This window comes from Anolis sagrei, chromosome 8, assembly GCF_037176765.1.
Source record: "Anolis sagrei isolate rAnoSag1 chromosome 8, rAnoSag1.mat, whole genome shotgun sequence".
Taxonomy (NCBI): domain Eukaryota; kingdom Metazoa; phylum Chordata; class Lepidosauria; order Squamata; family Dactyloidae; genus Anolis; species Anolis sagrei.
This window is the reverse complement of record NC_090028.1, coordinates 20492667-20506807: the sequence shown is the minus strand read 5'-3', so window position 1 is coordinate 20506807 and position 14141 is coordinate 20492667. Positions and strand designations below refer to the sequence as shown.

Sequence of the window (14141 nt, the reverse complement as noted above, 5' to 3'; positions counted from 1 at the left end):
ATGCCGTGACCCCTAAATACAGTTCCTCATGTTGTGGTGACCCCCAACCATAAAATTATTTTTGTTGCTATTTCATAACTGTAATTTTGCTACTGCTATGAATTGTCACGTAAATATCCGATATTCAGGATGTCATAAATTTCCTTGTCATAAATTGAACGTAATTAATGTATAGTGATTAATCACAAAAACAATATGTTTGGGGGAGTATGGACAACAGATGATGGTATTTGCAGTACCTTCGACCAATTCGGCTCTGACTTCCACAACCGAGTCCCCCATGAATGACAGATCTGGACCAAACTTGGCATACAGAACTCCCATGACCACCAAAAAAAATACTGGAGCGGTTTGGGAGGAATTGAAAGTGAGTTAGGGGAATTGTAGTTCACTTACATTTGGAGAGCACTCTGAACCCAAACAACTCTGGATCTGAACCAAATTTGGCACAAATACTCAATATACTCAAAGTTGAGCACTGGTGGAGTTGCAGGGGATTGATTTTCTCATTTGGGAGTTGTAGCTGCTTAGATTTATAGTTCACCTACAATCTTTGAGCATTTTGAACTCCACCAACAATGGAATTTTACTAAACTCCCATGACCAACAGAAAATACCGGAGAGGTTTGGGGGAGTATGGACAGCAGATGATGATGCTGCTGAAGGTATTACAAGTCCCATCATCTGTTATACTTAACAGTTGATCTATAGTAGTGTTAAGCACTTATTTTAAAATTGAAATATCTTGATAATGCTCTGTGCTCCCCCCCCCCCGGCCTTCATGCGCCCTTGGGGCGGGGCCAACGGAGGTGCGACCCCTCTGAAATGGCCAGTCGACCCCCCTGGGGGTCGCGACCCCCAGGTTGAGAACCGGTGATGTAGAAGGATTCATTGGATGTGACGACGAATGCAATTGTACTTGAGTTTGGCTCTTTATGTAAGTAAAAAACACACACATACAACATAAATAGACATGAAATTATCCAGTGCAAAATCCATTAATGTACAGTAGAAAACAAAGTCAGTACTTCTTAGAAAAGTTTCATCATAGTGTATATCAAATACAAAATACACATTTCATAAGACATTTGGGGAAAAAACTGGATATTCTTTATAAAATCATTACAATGGCTCTAAATAATGTTATATGTAATCACTCTGATTAAATAGAAGATGTGTTAATTAGAGATGAATATCACTGTTAGCAGGAATATATATTTTAAAACCTATAATACATTCTTTAGTAGAACCATACTGATAGCCTGACTGGGACCCCATCTACACTGCCATGTAAAATCCAGATTATCTGCTTTGAACTGGATTATATGGCAGTGTAGACTCAAATAATCCAGTTCAAATCAGTTAATCTGGATTTTATATGGTAGTGTGGATGGGGTCTGGGGCTGGATCTACACTGCCATATAATCTAGATCAGGGGTTCCAAACTTTTTAAACAGAGGGCCAGGTCACAGTCCCTCAAACTGTCGGGGGGCTGGATTATAATTTGAAAAAAAAACATGAATGAATTCCTATTCATTGCACATATTTTATTTGTAGTGCAAAAATCACTTAAAAACAATACAATAATTAAAATGAAGAACAGTTTCAACAAATATAAACTTAATAGCATTTCAATGGGAAGTGTAGACCTGCTTTTGGCTGATGAGATAGGATTGTTGTTGCTGTTGTGTACTTTCAAGTCGTTTCAGACTTAGGTTGACCCTGAGCAAGGGCTGGGGAAATGATCTTGGAAGGCCGTATTTGGCCCACGGGCCTTAGTTTGAGGACCCCTGATCTAGATTTTCAAATCAAATGTTCCAGATTATCTGCTTTGAACTGGATTATATGAGCAGGGGCGGCTCAACCCATTACGCAAAGTAAGCATTCGCAGTATAGTTAATTTTGCCCAGGGGCGCTCTTGAGGCACTCTTGGGGGGAAACAGACCTTGACATATGCAAGTTGTCGTTACTGGGATGTATAGTTCACCTACAATCAAAGAGCATTCTGAACTCCATCAATGATGGAATTGAACCAAATATGGCACACAGAACTCCCACGACGAACAGAAAATATATATCAGTGATTGGATGGGGGGTGGGGGGTGGGGGCAAAATACTGTTTGCTTATCGTTGAAAATTACCTAGGGCCGCCTCTGTATATGAGTTTACATTGCCATATAATCCAGTTCAAAGCAGATAACCCGTATTTATATGGCAGTGTAGAGCCCCATCTACATTGCCATATAAAATCCAAGTTAAGTGCTTTGAACTGGATTATATGGTAGTGTAGACTCATCTAATCCAGTTCAAAGCAGATAATCTGGATTTTATATGGCAATGTAGATGCGGCCCTTATGGGGGGTACATATAATCCAGTTCAAAGCAAAAAATGTAAATTATTTGCTTTGATAATATGGATTATATGATAATTCGGGGTCTTAATGACTAAAAGACCTGGAAAACAACACAAAAATCTGAGGGCCACTATTACATACTGGAGAAAGTATGCATTTATGAAATGCAAACCATTGAGGTTCTACTATATTTCTAAATTGGCTCCCTTACATGCATTTGCTACTATGCTATAAAAAGAATTAAAAAATATATACATCTCATTGCATCTCATTGCATTCAAAATCCTGAAAAACTAGGAATGCTGTTGATGCAACATATGGCCAAAGTGTTCTTTGCTCTTATGTCAACAGGGGAACCTTCCACACTATATCCCAGAATATCAAGACAGAAAATCCTGCAATATGTGCTTTGAACTGGGTTATCTGAGTCCATATTTGAATAATGTGGGATTTTCTGCCTTGATATTCTGGGATATAGGGCTGCGTGAAAGGGCCCAGGGTTAGAAGCTGATTCAGTGAAACCGTAGATCCATCTTTCATGGCTCAAATAATGACAAAGGAAGGCACTCTGGTTTCACATATGACAAGTAGGATGGTTGATAAGAACAATTAACAAGAGATGTGAATCAAGAAATATTTTATGCTACAATCTTCACACTGTGAATGGCTTTCTAGAAGAAGTTCTAGTCTAGTGAAAGTGTTGAATTAGGTATAGGAGATCTCCTAGTAGGACCTGTTCAAACAGGCCCAAATTTGGCAGTGGTGATGGTTTTTGATAGTTTCGCTACGGAGCCCGATGGCTACCATCTCACCCCATAGGACTAATTCTGGGTCGAAGTGGAAAAATCAGTACAAATCAATGAAGACCACTGGCTTCTTCATGCTTCCCCCCATGTCATGAGGTAGGGCAGAAAGCTGGGATGGTACGGGGTGACATGTCCTCATGCTGGGCGGCAATCCGCAATGATGCCAACGACATGTGTTACAAGGTCCCTAATGTCGGTTTCAGATTTAGAGAACATTAGGCAAATGCGCAGTGGGATCGCTCCAAAATTACTAACTATTCATGATATGAAGCAACCCCAGGGACCTTGTGGCTGTAGCCAGAAAAAAAATGGGGGGGGGGTTGAAAATTGTGGGGTGGGGTGTTGAAACCTGTCTTCCAGCTCACGCTGAAGCAAAGAGCACAGCAGGGGGCAGAGCAGCCTTCAATAGCCTGCAGCTTGGCCCCTTTCAACCACCTCCACCAAGTCTGGCCTCCTTAATGAGAGCATTCAACACCCCCCCCCCCCCAACTTGGTTGCTTCGCTACATCGGCTATTGCTGCAAGTAATGACGGTATGAATAAATTGTAATTATTTGCTTGAGATAGCGCTTGCAGTTCTGGAGGGACTCTTAATTTTTTGCATCTCATAGACTTAGCATGGGGATTTGGTTAACCAGTTAAAATTCATGAGTAAACCATATTTTTAACCTGAAAATTTGGGGGGGGGGGGTGGAACCCCTAACCACCCCCCCCCCCGCCTACAGGCCTGAGCAACCCTACTATATAATGCAATTCAATGATGTTAAACTGCATTACATGGCAGTGTACATGGGACATCAGTTGCATTTCCTCATCAGTAAAATGAAATATCATATATACTCGAGTATAAGCCAGCCCAAATATAAGCTGAGGCACCTATTTTTACCCAAAAAAAAAATCTGGGAAAAATTATTGACTCGAGCATAAGCCGAGGGTGGGAAATGCAGCAGCTGCTGCTAAATTTCAGAAATAAATGGGAAGGGGTTGTTGAAAAAGTAGAGGAATGAGGTGGAAAGGGTGTAGCTGGAAAAGTAGGACAGATTGGAGAGGGAAGGGGCAACTGGGGAAGGGGAAATGACTGAGGTGTGAAAGGGGGTTGGAAACTGGGAAAGGCTGGGATGGAAAGGGGAGCTGGAAAAGTGGGAAAAACCTCCATCTAGAGCAGTAGTTCTCAACCTTCCTAATGCCATGACCCCTTAAAACAGTTCCTCATGTTGTGGTGACCCCCAACCATAACATTGTTTTTGTTGCTACTTCATAACGGTCATTTTATTACTGTTATAAATCATAATGTAAATATCCGATATGCAGGATATATTTTCATTCACTGGAACAAATTTGGCACAAATATTCAACACGCCCAAATATGAATACTGGTGAGGTTGAGTTTGTCATTTGGGAGTTGTAGTTGCTGGGATTTATAGTTCGCCTATAATCAAAGAGCATTCTGAACTCCACCAGTGATGGAATTGAATCAAATTGGGCACACAGAATTCCCATGCCAACAGAAAACATTGGAAGTGTTTGGTGGGCATTGACCTTGAGTTTGGGAGTTGTAGTTCACCTATATTCAGAGAGCACTGTGGACTCACGCAATGATGGATCTGGACGGATCTGGACCAAACTTGGCACAAACACTCAATATGCCCAAATGTGAACACTGGTGGAGTCTGGGGAAATAGACGTTGACATTTGGGATTTGTAGTTGTTGGGATTTATAATTCACTACAATCAAGGAGCATTCTGAACTCCACCAATGATAGAATTAGGTCAAACTTCCCACATGGAATCCCCATGACCAACAGAAAATACTGTGTTTTCTGATGATCTTTGGTGACCCCTCTGACACCCCATTATGACCCCCTTAGGGGTCCCGACCCCCAGGTTGAGAAACACTGATCTAGAGTGTGAAGTGGAGATTGGGAAAGGCTGGGGAAATTGAGGTGGAAAAGTAGGGCAACTGGAAAAGATTGGGTTGGGGAAAGGAAGATTGCAAAATGAGCCAGACTGGGGTGTAGAAGGGTGGTCTAGAAAGGCAGAAAAATTGGAGTGGAAAATGAGCAAGTGGAGAAGTGGGAAAGATTGAGGTGGGAAATGGGGCTGGGAAAGTGGAAAAGACTGGGGTGAGAAAGAGGAGCTGGGAAAATGGGAAACTGTGGTAGGAAAAGGAACAAGACCAAAACGGGAAAGAGAGCCTGGAGCCTGGGAAATGCTGGGATGGAAAAGTGGGAGAGAGGGGCTGGGAATAGTAAAGGCTGGGTGGGAAAGGGGGAAACTAGAAAAAGGGAAGACTGGGTGGGAAAGGGGTGTTGGAAAAGTGGGGAGAGAGGAGAAGAAGGAGCGTGATCTCTCCTCCTCTCTTGGCACAGTGACCCAGCTGGGCTGCTGTGTGGAGAGGTGAGGGTGCTGACAGGAAGATATGGGGCTGAAAGAAGGGTTCTTTTAGCCCCACGCCTTTCTGCCAGGACCCTCACTCAAGTATAAGCTGAGGGGGACTTTTTCAGCCTGAAAAAGAGCTGAAAAACTAGGCTTATACTCAAGTATGTACAGTAATAAAGGCACCTTGTCACAGGTCTCTTGAGAAAACAAATACGATGAGAGATTTTCACTGATAATGAAATCAGTTAGAATAGTTACAGAGCATGGAAATCACTCAACAGGACAAGCACAATTGTGTTTTAGATGAAATGTATCTCCACAATAGACATTTTAAACCCTTCACGATGCAATGGGGTTTAAAAGATGCAATATCTTCTTGTTTCCATGACCCTGGTTTCATTCTTGGTTTCTCTTATCCTGATTATCTAAACCAGGGGTCCTCAAACTTTTTAAACAGAGGTCCAGGTCACAGTCCCTCAAATCATTGCAGGGCCAGATTATAATTTGGAAAAAAAACCCACGAATTCCTATGCACACTGCACATATCTTCTTTGTAGTGCAGAAAACACTTAAAAACAATACAATAATTAAAATGAAGAACAATTTTAACAAATATAGACTTATTAGTATTTCAATGGGAAGAGTGGGCCTGCTTTTGCCTCATGAGATAGGATTGTTGTGATTGTGTGCTTTCAAGTCGTTTCAGACTTAGGTTGACCCTGAGCGAGGGCCGGGTAAATGACCCTGGAGGGCTGTATTCGGCCCGCGGGCCATACTTTGAGAACCCCTGATCTAAACCTTCTTGGAAAGCGTCCTAGAGACGCCATTTGTGTAAGGAAAATGCATGAAGACCTGACTGGTCCTGTCTTCTGAGCTGACAGTCTATTGCTAAAATGTTGGGGAAATCTGTTGACAACATTCATTCAGTAAGTAAGGTCCTCATTGGGTTCCAACCCATAGATTTCAGCTAGCATTTTAAACCTGGGTCCCCAGTCATTAAGGAAATCATAATCAATATCTGAGTCTGAAGATCCAGATCCCAAAGAGCTGAGAGACTCTGCAATGGACTCGGCACCTTCATAACCATATATGTGGAGAGTATCGAAGGGTAGCAAACCCCCATCGTTGTCGGCATCATCTTTTTTCATCTCAATCATAATGCCCATCTCTCCAGTACCTGAGAGTCCATGTTCAGGGACTTTTTGGACTTGGCTGTAGGTACATGGCTGGGCCTCCATGGTCATCCTTGGGGACATCATTCCTCTCTGGCGTGCCGAGGTGAGGACAGACACATCGTAACTGTTGGTATCCATCTCACCACCGCCTTCTTCATCATAGGCCACCAGCTGCTCATGGATCTCTTCCACATTCTTCTTGAGAACATTCAGATCTTTCTTGTGTCTCTTCCTCCAGGCTATAAGCAGCACGATCACTGCAGATGAAATAGACGATCATAATTCATGGAGAAAGGGAATGACACAGACTTGTAAAAGCAAACTAGAAAATGAGCCCAAAAGTTGTGATTTTGTTGCGATGAGAATCGGAGATTCACTTACTTTGCCTTAAAGTAATGAAGTCTGGCGAATACAACCATAGACATGTATATGATGTTTCATCATGTCTAACCACATTTAGTAGATAGCATGCTTGTAGACTTTGGTGCTGTCTTCAAAACAAATACCAGACTTACAAGTTTGCTAGCACCTCATGCAAATATTTTAAATCAGGCATGGACAAACTTTGGCCCTCCAGGTGTTTTGGACTCCCAACTCCCACAATTCCTTACAGCCTACCAGTTGTTAGGAATTGTGGGAGTTGAAGTCCAAAAGACCTGGAGGGCCAAAGTTTGCCCATGCCACATTCACCATGTTTGGTTGCAAATCTCAGCCTTAGTGTGATGGGATCCTTAGGTTGGATCTACATTGCCATATAATCTATATTATCAAAGTAGGTAATCAGATTATCTGCTTTGAACTGAATTGTGTGAGTCTACACTGTGGGCCTTTCTACACGGGCCTTAATAATGGGAGGAACTGGGATATTTTGTTCCTCCCAACATTGAGGCCCCACATCACCCACAACCCCTGTGTTTTCCCTAGGGGGTTGTCTCGATGCTTTACATGGAGAAAGGCCCCAGTCCCCTCATTTACCTCAAAAACTTACATGGGGGGGGGGGTGGCTGCATGTTCAGGCCCCTCCAGTGAAAGCTCCTGGTGCATGAAAATGACATGTCGGGATGATGGAGGGGGAAGTTTTGAGGGTTCATGGCGGGCTAGGAGGGTGGGGGTACCATTCCACTCTTTTTAGTTCTTGGGACGAGGCCTGTTGGTCTTCAGTCCTGCTGGCACAAGGGTTTAACCCACTGCACCACCGGGTGCTCCACATGCAGAGATGTTTAGCCTGAAGAAGAGAAGGCTGAGAGGAGATATGATAACCATGTATAAATATGTGAGAGGAAGCCACAGGGAGGAGGGAGCAAGCTTGTTTTCTGCTTCCCTGGAGACTAGGTCACGAAACAATGGCTTCAAACTACAAGAAAGGAGATTCCATCTGAACATGAGGAAGAACTTCCTGACTGTGAGAGCCGTTCAGCAGTGGAACTCTCTGCCCCGGAGTGTGATGGAAGCTCCTTTTTTGGAGGTTTTTAAACAGAGGCTGGATGGCCATCTGTCAGGGGTGCTTTGAATGCAATATTCTTGACAGGGGGTTGGACTGGATGGCGCATGAGGTCTCTTCCAACTCTATGATTCTATGTTTTACCATCCTTGTGGGAGGCTTCTCTCCTGTCCCTGCATGGGGAGCCAGAGCTGACAGAGGGAGCTCATTTGTGCTCTCCCTGGATTCAAACCTACGACCTGTTGGTCTTCAGTTCTGCCAGCACAGGGGTTTAATCCACTGTGCCACTGGGTGCTCCACATGCAGAGATGTGAATTATTGTATTCCGATTGCAGGGACATACAGATACATGAAGATTTGCATTTTCGGCTCAAAACAGTGATATTTCCGCACCTGGAAATATTGTGTTTGTTACCTTTTGTAGCGATTGCTTCTGCATTTACAGGGAATGGTGTCTGGCCATCCTCCTGTTTGCTGAGGAAGCTTCTGGGATAAATATACTGTCTGGACGGGCCCTTGATCTGTTTGGAGACCTTGTGTGCATCGTCACACTCTGGTATCATCTCATAGCCCAGACCCGTAGCCAGGATTTCGTTTCGGGGGGGGGGGGGGATTTTTTTCAGGGGGGGTTCACGGGGCTGAGTTTTGGGGGGGGGGGCTGAGCATGAGTGAAAGAGGGTCTAGCCTAGCAAACCTTTTGTATCATTACCCCAATACCCCCATGCATATGGGATATATTAAGTATGGTGATCAGATCATGATATGAATAAACATAACAGTTTAAATAATGCACCAGTAAGGCCTTTTCACGAACCACCATGAGACTTTCGGGGGGGGGGGGGGGCTGAAGCCCCTCAAGCCCCCCCCCCCCCGTCAATCATTTTTATCTGTTTTTTACTTATTTGCTCTGTATGTATTGCATACCACACTAGAATGACATTTTTGAAACAAACTTTTTTGAAGAAAAAAAATATCCCCCTGGTATATTTCTCCTCCTGCCTGCCCTCCCAAGGTGGACTTGTGAAGAAACGTGGCCATGTATTTACCAATGACAGTCAGTAGGCAGACGAAGATGGCCATCAGGGCATGCATGTTGACTCCAAGTTGTTTCGCGGCCTCATCACACAAGATGACATTGCCTTCCTCATCACATTTGCAGATACGGATGGAAAGGGTGCTCGTACTGCTCTGCTGAGGCGAACCATTGTCAGAGATGATGATAGGCAAGTAATGGGTTTTGACTAGCTCTCGATTAAAGTGTCCGTATTTGACAGTGACATTCACAGTATTATCTGGGGAAGAGAATGACATCTTATTAGGTGATAATCTGAAAGGGTGATTGCCGCGCAGAATTCCCAGGCAGCTAGTACAGTTCCAGCTCCTTGAGACGAAAGAACATTTAACACATTCAAATCTGGGTTGCTGTGAGTTTTCCATATTTTGACCATGGTGGCCCACGCCTTAGCTACCTCATGGTTGGAATACTGTAATGCACTCTACGTGGGGCTGCCCCTGAAGATGGCCCGGAAACTACAACAGGTAGAAAGGTTGTCAGCCAGGCTGCTAACTGGAGCAAATTACAGGGAGCGGTCAACTCCCCTGTTTAAACAGCTTCATTGGCTGCCAATAAATTTCCAGTCCCAATTCAAGGTGAAGGTTATCTATATATATAAAAATGCTCTGTGCATAATGAGTACCTTAAAAACAAAAGAACCAATGAACGAAATCACACCAAATTTGGCAACAAAGTGTTTCACAACACAAGGAGTGACCATCACTCAACATTTTATGATTTTGTCATTTGAGAGTTGTAGTTGCTGGGAATTATAGTTCACCTACAATCAGAGAGCATTCTGAAATGGGGCTACAAAGTGGAATCCATGACATGCAAGCAGAGGCGGCCCTAGGTAATTTTCAACGGTAAGCACACAGTATTTTGGTGCCTCCCCCCCAAACCAATCACTGATATATATTTTCTGTTGGTCATGGAAGTTCTGTGTGCCATATTTGGTTCAATTCCATCACTGGTGGAGTTCAGAATGCTCTTTGATTTTAGGTGAACTATACATCAGAGGTACCTCTGAGGATGCTTGCCATAGATGCAGGTGAAACGTCAGGAGAAACTGCCTCTAAAACATGGCCATATAGCCCGGAAAAACCTACAACAACCCATTATTATTATTATTATTATTATTATTATTATTATTATTATGTTCCAGAAGCATTCTCTCCTGAAATTTCATCCACATCTATGGCAGGCATCCTCAGAGGTTGTAATAATAATAATAATAATAATAATAATAATAATAATAATAATCCTTTATTTTTGTACCCTCCCCCCACATCTCCCCGAAGGGACTCAGGGCAGCTTACATTGGGCCAAGCCCGATCAACACAGTTAAAAACATAACACAGTAAAACACACAACTTCTGAGGATGCCTGCCATAGATGTGGGTGAAACATCAGGACAGAATGCTTCTGGAACATGCCATACAGCCTGGAAAACTCACAGCAACCCAATGATTCTGGCCATGAAAGCCTTCGACAACAAACTCAAACCTGCCTGGGTGGCCATGGTTGGATATTATTTCTTTACAGAGATCCTATTTATTATTCCTTAATAAATAGGAATAACATCCCCAACCCCATTTCACATTGATCAGAAAGCCATTATTAGCTAATATTCCCATGGTATTTCCTCAGTGATGTTTTATGAAATCTGCAGGAACATACCATGATTATCAACAAGAGTGAAGTTGCTGTCTTCGGAGACCAAGGAATACTTGAATTTCAATCCTGGTGACATTTCATCCTTGTCCACAGCAGAAATCTGGATGATCACCTATATGAATGAAAAAAGACCACAGTCTTCAATTATTTTCTGTGAATACACTGTGAAGGGACCAAAACATCTCACCATGAATTCTGTGAGGGGCCATAACTCTGTGAGAGAGCACATGGTTTGCATGCAGAAGACCTCAGGCTCATTCCCTGGCATCCTCTATTAAAAGGCTTGGGTAGTAAGTCATGAGACCCTAGAGAGCTGTTGTCTGGCCTAGATAGATAAATGGGCTGACCTGGAATAAGCCGGCTTCCTTGGTCATCATGCAACTTATATTTGAGTAAACAAGTCTCAATGAGTTCAGTTAGACTTTTTCTTGAGGAAATATCTTTCGGATTATAGTGTATTAGTGATGATAGCCAAACCTCTGTTAGGATTATTATTATTGAAGGAATGCATTATCTATCTATCTGTCTGTCTGTCTGTCTATCTATCTATCTATCTATCTATCTATCTATCTATCTATCATCTATCTATCTATCTATCTATCTATCTATCTATCTATCTATCTAAAAATGCTCCGTGCATAATGAGTACCTTAAAAACAAAAGAACCAATGAACGAAATCACACCAAATTTGGCAACAAAATGTCTCACAATACAAGGAGTGACCATCACTCAAAAATTATGATTTTGTCATTTGGGAGTTGTAGTTGCGGGGCTTTATAGTTCACCTATAATCAAAGAGCATTCTGAACTCCACCAACAATGGAATTGAACCAAACTTGGTACACAGAACTCCCCTGACCAACAGAAAATACTGAAAGGGTTTGGTGGGCATTGACATTGAATTTTGGAATTGTAGTTCACCTCCACCCAGAGAACACTGTGGACTCAAACAATGATGGATCTGGACCAAACTTGAAAGGAATACTCAATATGCCCAAATGTGAACATAGATGAAGTTTGGGGGAAATAGACCTTGACATATGGGAATTGTAGTTATCAGGATGAATAGTTCACCTACAATCAAAGAGCATTCCGAACCCCACCAACAATGGACTTGGGCCAAACATCCCACACAGAACCCCCATGACTAACAGAAAATACTGTGTTTTCTGGTGGTCTTTGATGACCCTTCTGACATCCCCCTGGTGACCCTCCCCTTGGGGTCTTGACTTCCCAGGTTGAGAAATGCTGCCTTAAGGCCGTCCAGTCCAACTCCCTTCATCAGGGCAAGAAAACATAATCAGTGTAGATGGAACCTTATAGATCTGGAGTTACAGGTTTAATTTAGCGTTGGTGTAAGATGGAACCAACTTGAAGGCACACAACACGATGTGTTAGGACCCATGCGTGATGGGAGACTTGATCATAGGGTGTACTGACTGGCAAGGGAAATGTGGAAACTTGAAAATGAGCAGCAAAGGGAGACTTGGCATTTGGTTTTTGATACGATACCTTTCCTTGTGCAGCATTTTCACACACATGAGGATCATACGGTTCAGCAAATTCTGGTGCATTGTCATTAATATCATCAACTTTAATGTAGACTGGTACATGGGTCTCTAGGTTAGGCACCACCATATCTGAAACAGGAAAGAAACCACAGACACAGCAGTTAGATGCTCTGCTTCAAAGCAGAGAGATAAAATGCTTCAGCAAAACAAAATTTCCACTTGGTGCTGAAGATATTTTTTCTCCTTAGTAACCTCGAGGGAAATTAGAAAGCTATGCTGTGAATCGAGGATCCAATTTTATTGGAAGACATAACATGTGTGTCCTGCACAGAGAAGAATCTGAACAGAATGGAGACCTTGTGCTTAACACAGGTATATTTTAATATAGCATCTTAAAAATTGGCAGGTCTCTCATACATTGCATCTATGCTGGGATTACTTTCCATACAAGCAACACTGCATGCAGATTTTCTGTTAGCTTTCCAGGCCAGGTATCTAAAATGGCCTTCTTCCATAATAAACAACTCTGTCCTTGCTTTCAAAAAGTTCTTAACTCTTATGTGTCAGGGAGGAACTAAACACTCTGGGTGTAATCTTCTCTTTGTCAGCTTCATTTTATGGAGGGAAGCTCCTGAAATGAATGGATTTCTATTTATATAGATGGATAAATTTTATTATGGTCCAGAGACCCTTATTACACTACAGTAGCGTACAAGTTATAGAGGTAATGAGATTAAGAACAGCCAGTGGATAAAATTTGTAAACAGTAAAAGCTGCTTAAAATATATGTTGGCTAAAAGCAAGGGTAAAAAGCTACATGAAGTGCTGGCTTGTTTCAGCCTCAAGGTATACAGGCAATGAGAATTAAGAACAACCAGTTGCTTGGGTAAAATTAACAACAGTTAAAAATTGCTTAAAACACAAGTTGGCTAAAAACATAGGTAAAAGACTTTCAGCCTATGTCTAAAATTGGGAATTGTCTAATCCTGGCTGCCTCAGAAAGAAACTTTGCAACAAAGCAGATTAAGATCTTCTGGGGAGGCCCTGCTCTTGGTCCCACCACCATCACAGGCACGTTTCGCGGGGGACGAGAGACAGGGCCTTCTCAGTAATTGCCCCTCGGCAGGCCTGTAGCGAGGGGGGGGGGTTTAGGGGTTCAACCCCCCCGAAATGTTTCAGATTTTTTAAAAAAAACCCAGTTCACTCATGAATTTTAACTGGTTAACCAAATCCCCATGCTACGTCTATGAGATGCAAAAAATTAAGAGTCCCTCCAGAATTACAAGCACTATCTCAAGCAAATATTATTTATTTATTATTCGAACTTATATGCCGCCACTCCCCTGGGGCTCGGAGCGGCTTACAAGGACAGGCTAAAATCGAACACAATTTAAAAACAATGTAAAACAATTTAAAAACAGCAATATCAGAGAACAAAGCCCGTCGAAACAGATATGTCTTGCATGCCCTGCGGAAAGCTGACAAGTCCCGCAAGGCACGGACTTCAGGTGGCAGAGTATTCCAGAGTGATGGTGCCACTGCTGTAAAGGCTCTGCGTCTGGTTGCTGTTAGACACAAGGTCTTGACACTGGGAATTTCCAATAGATCTTGATCCTCAGAATGAAGGGATCTCTGGGGTTGGTAGGGGATGAGGCAGTCCCTCAGGTATGTAGTTGGGTGTGTGTGTGTTGAATGCTCTCATTAAGGAGGCCAGACTTGGTGGAGGTGGTTGACAGGGGCGGAG

General features: G+C 42.8%; 1 protein-coding gene across 2 annotated transcripts in view; it reads right to left on the bottom strand.

Annotated features, from left to right (window-relative positions):
• Nucleotides 1-3853: 3853 nt before the first annotated feature.
• The window catches only part of CDH5 (cadherin 5), a 55009-nt gene continuing 44721 nt past the window's right edge, over nucleotides 3854-14141 (bottom strand). The window contains exons 9-12 of one of the 2 annotated variants that reach the window (XM_067471042.1): nucleotides 12399-12526; nucleotides 10889-10997; nucleotides 9201-9446; nucleotides 3854-6970 (exon numbers count right to left, since the gene is read on the bottom strand). In XM_067471042.1, coding sequence (XP_067327143.1) covers nucleotides 6462-6970; nucleotides 9201-9446; nucleotides 10889-10997; nucleotides 12399-12526 — 992 coding nt within the window. In that variant the 3' untranslated portion in view covers nucleotides 3854-6461. The remainder of the gene's footprint in view (nucleotides 6971-9200; nucleotides 9447-10888; nucleotides 10998-12398; nucleotides 12527-14141) is intronic. The other variant, XM_060788174.2, reaches the window with a different exon arrangement.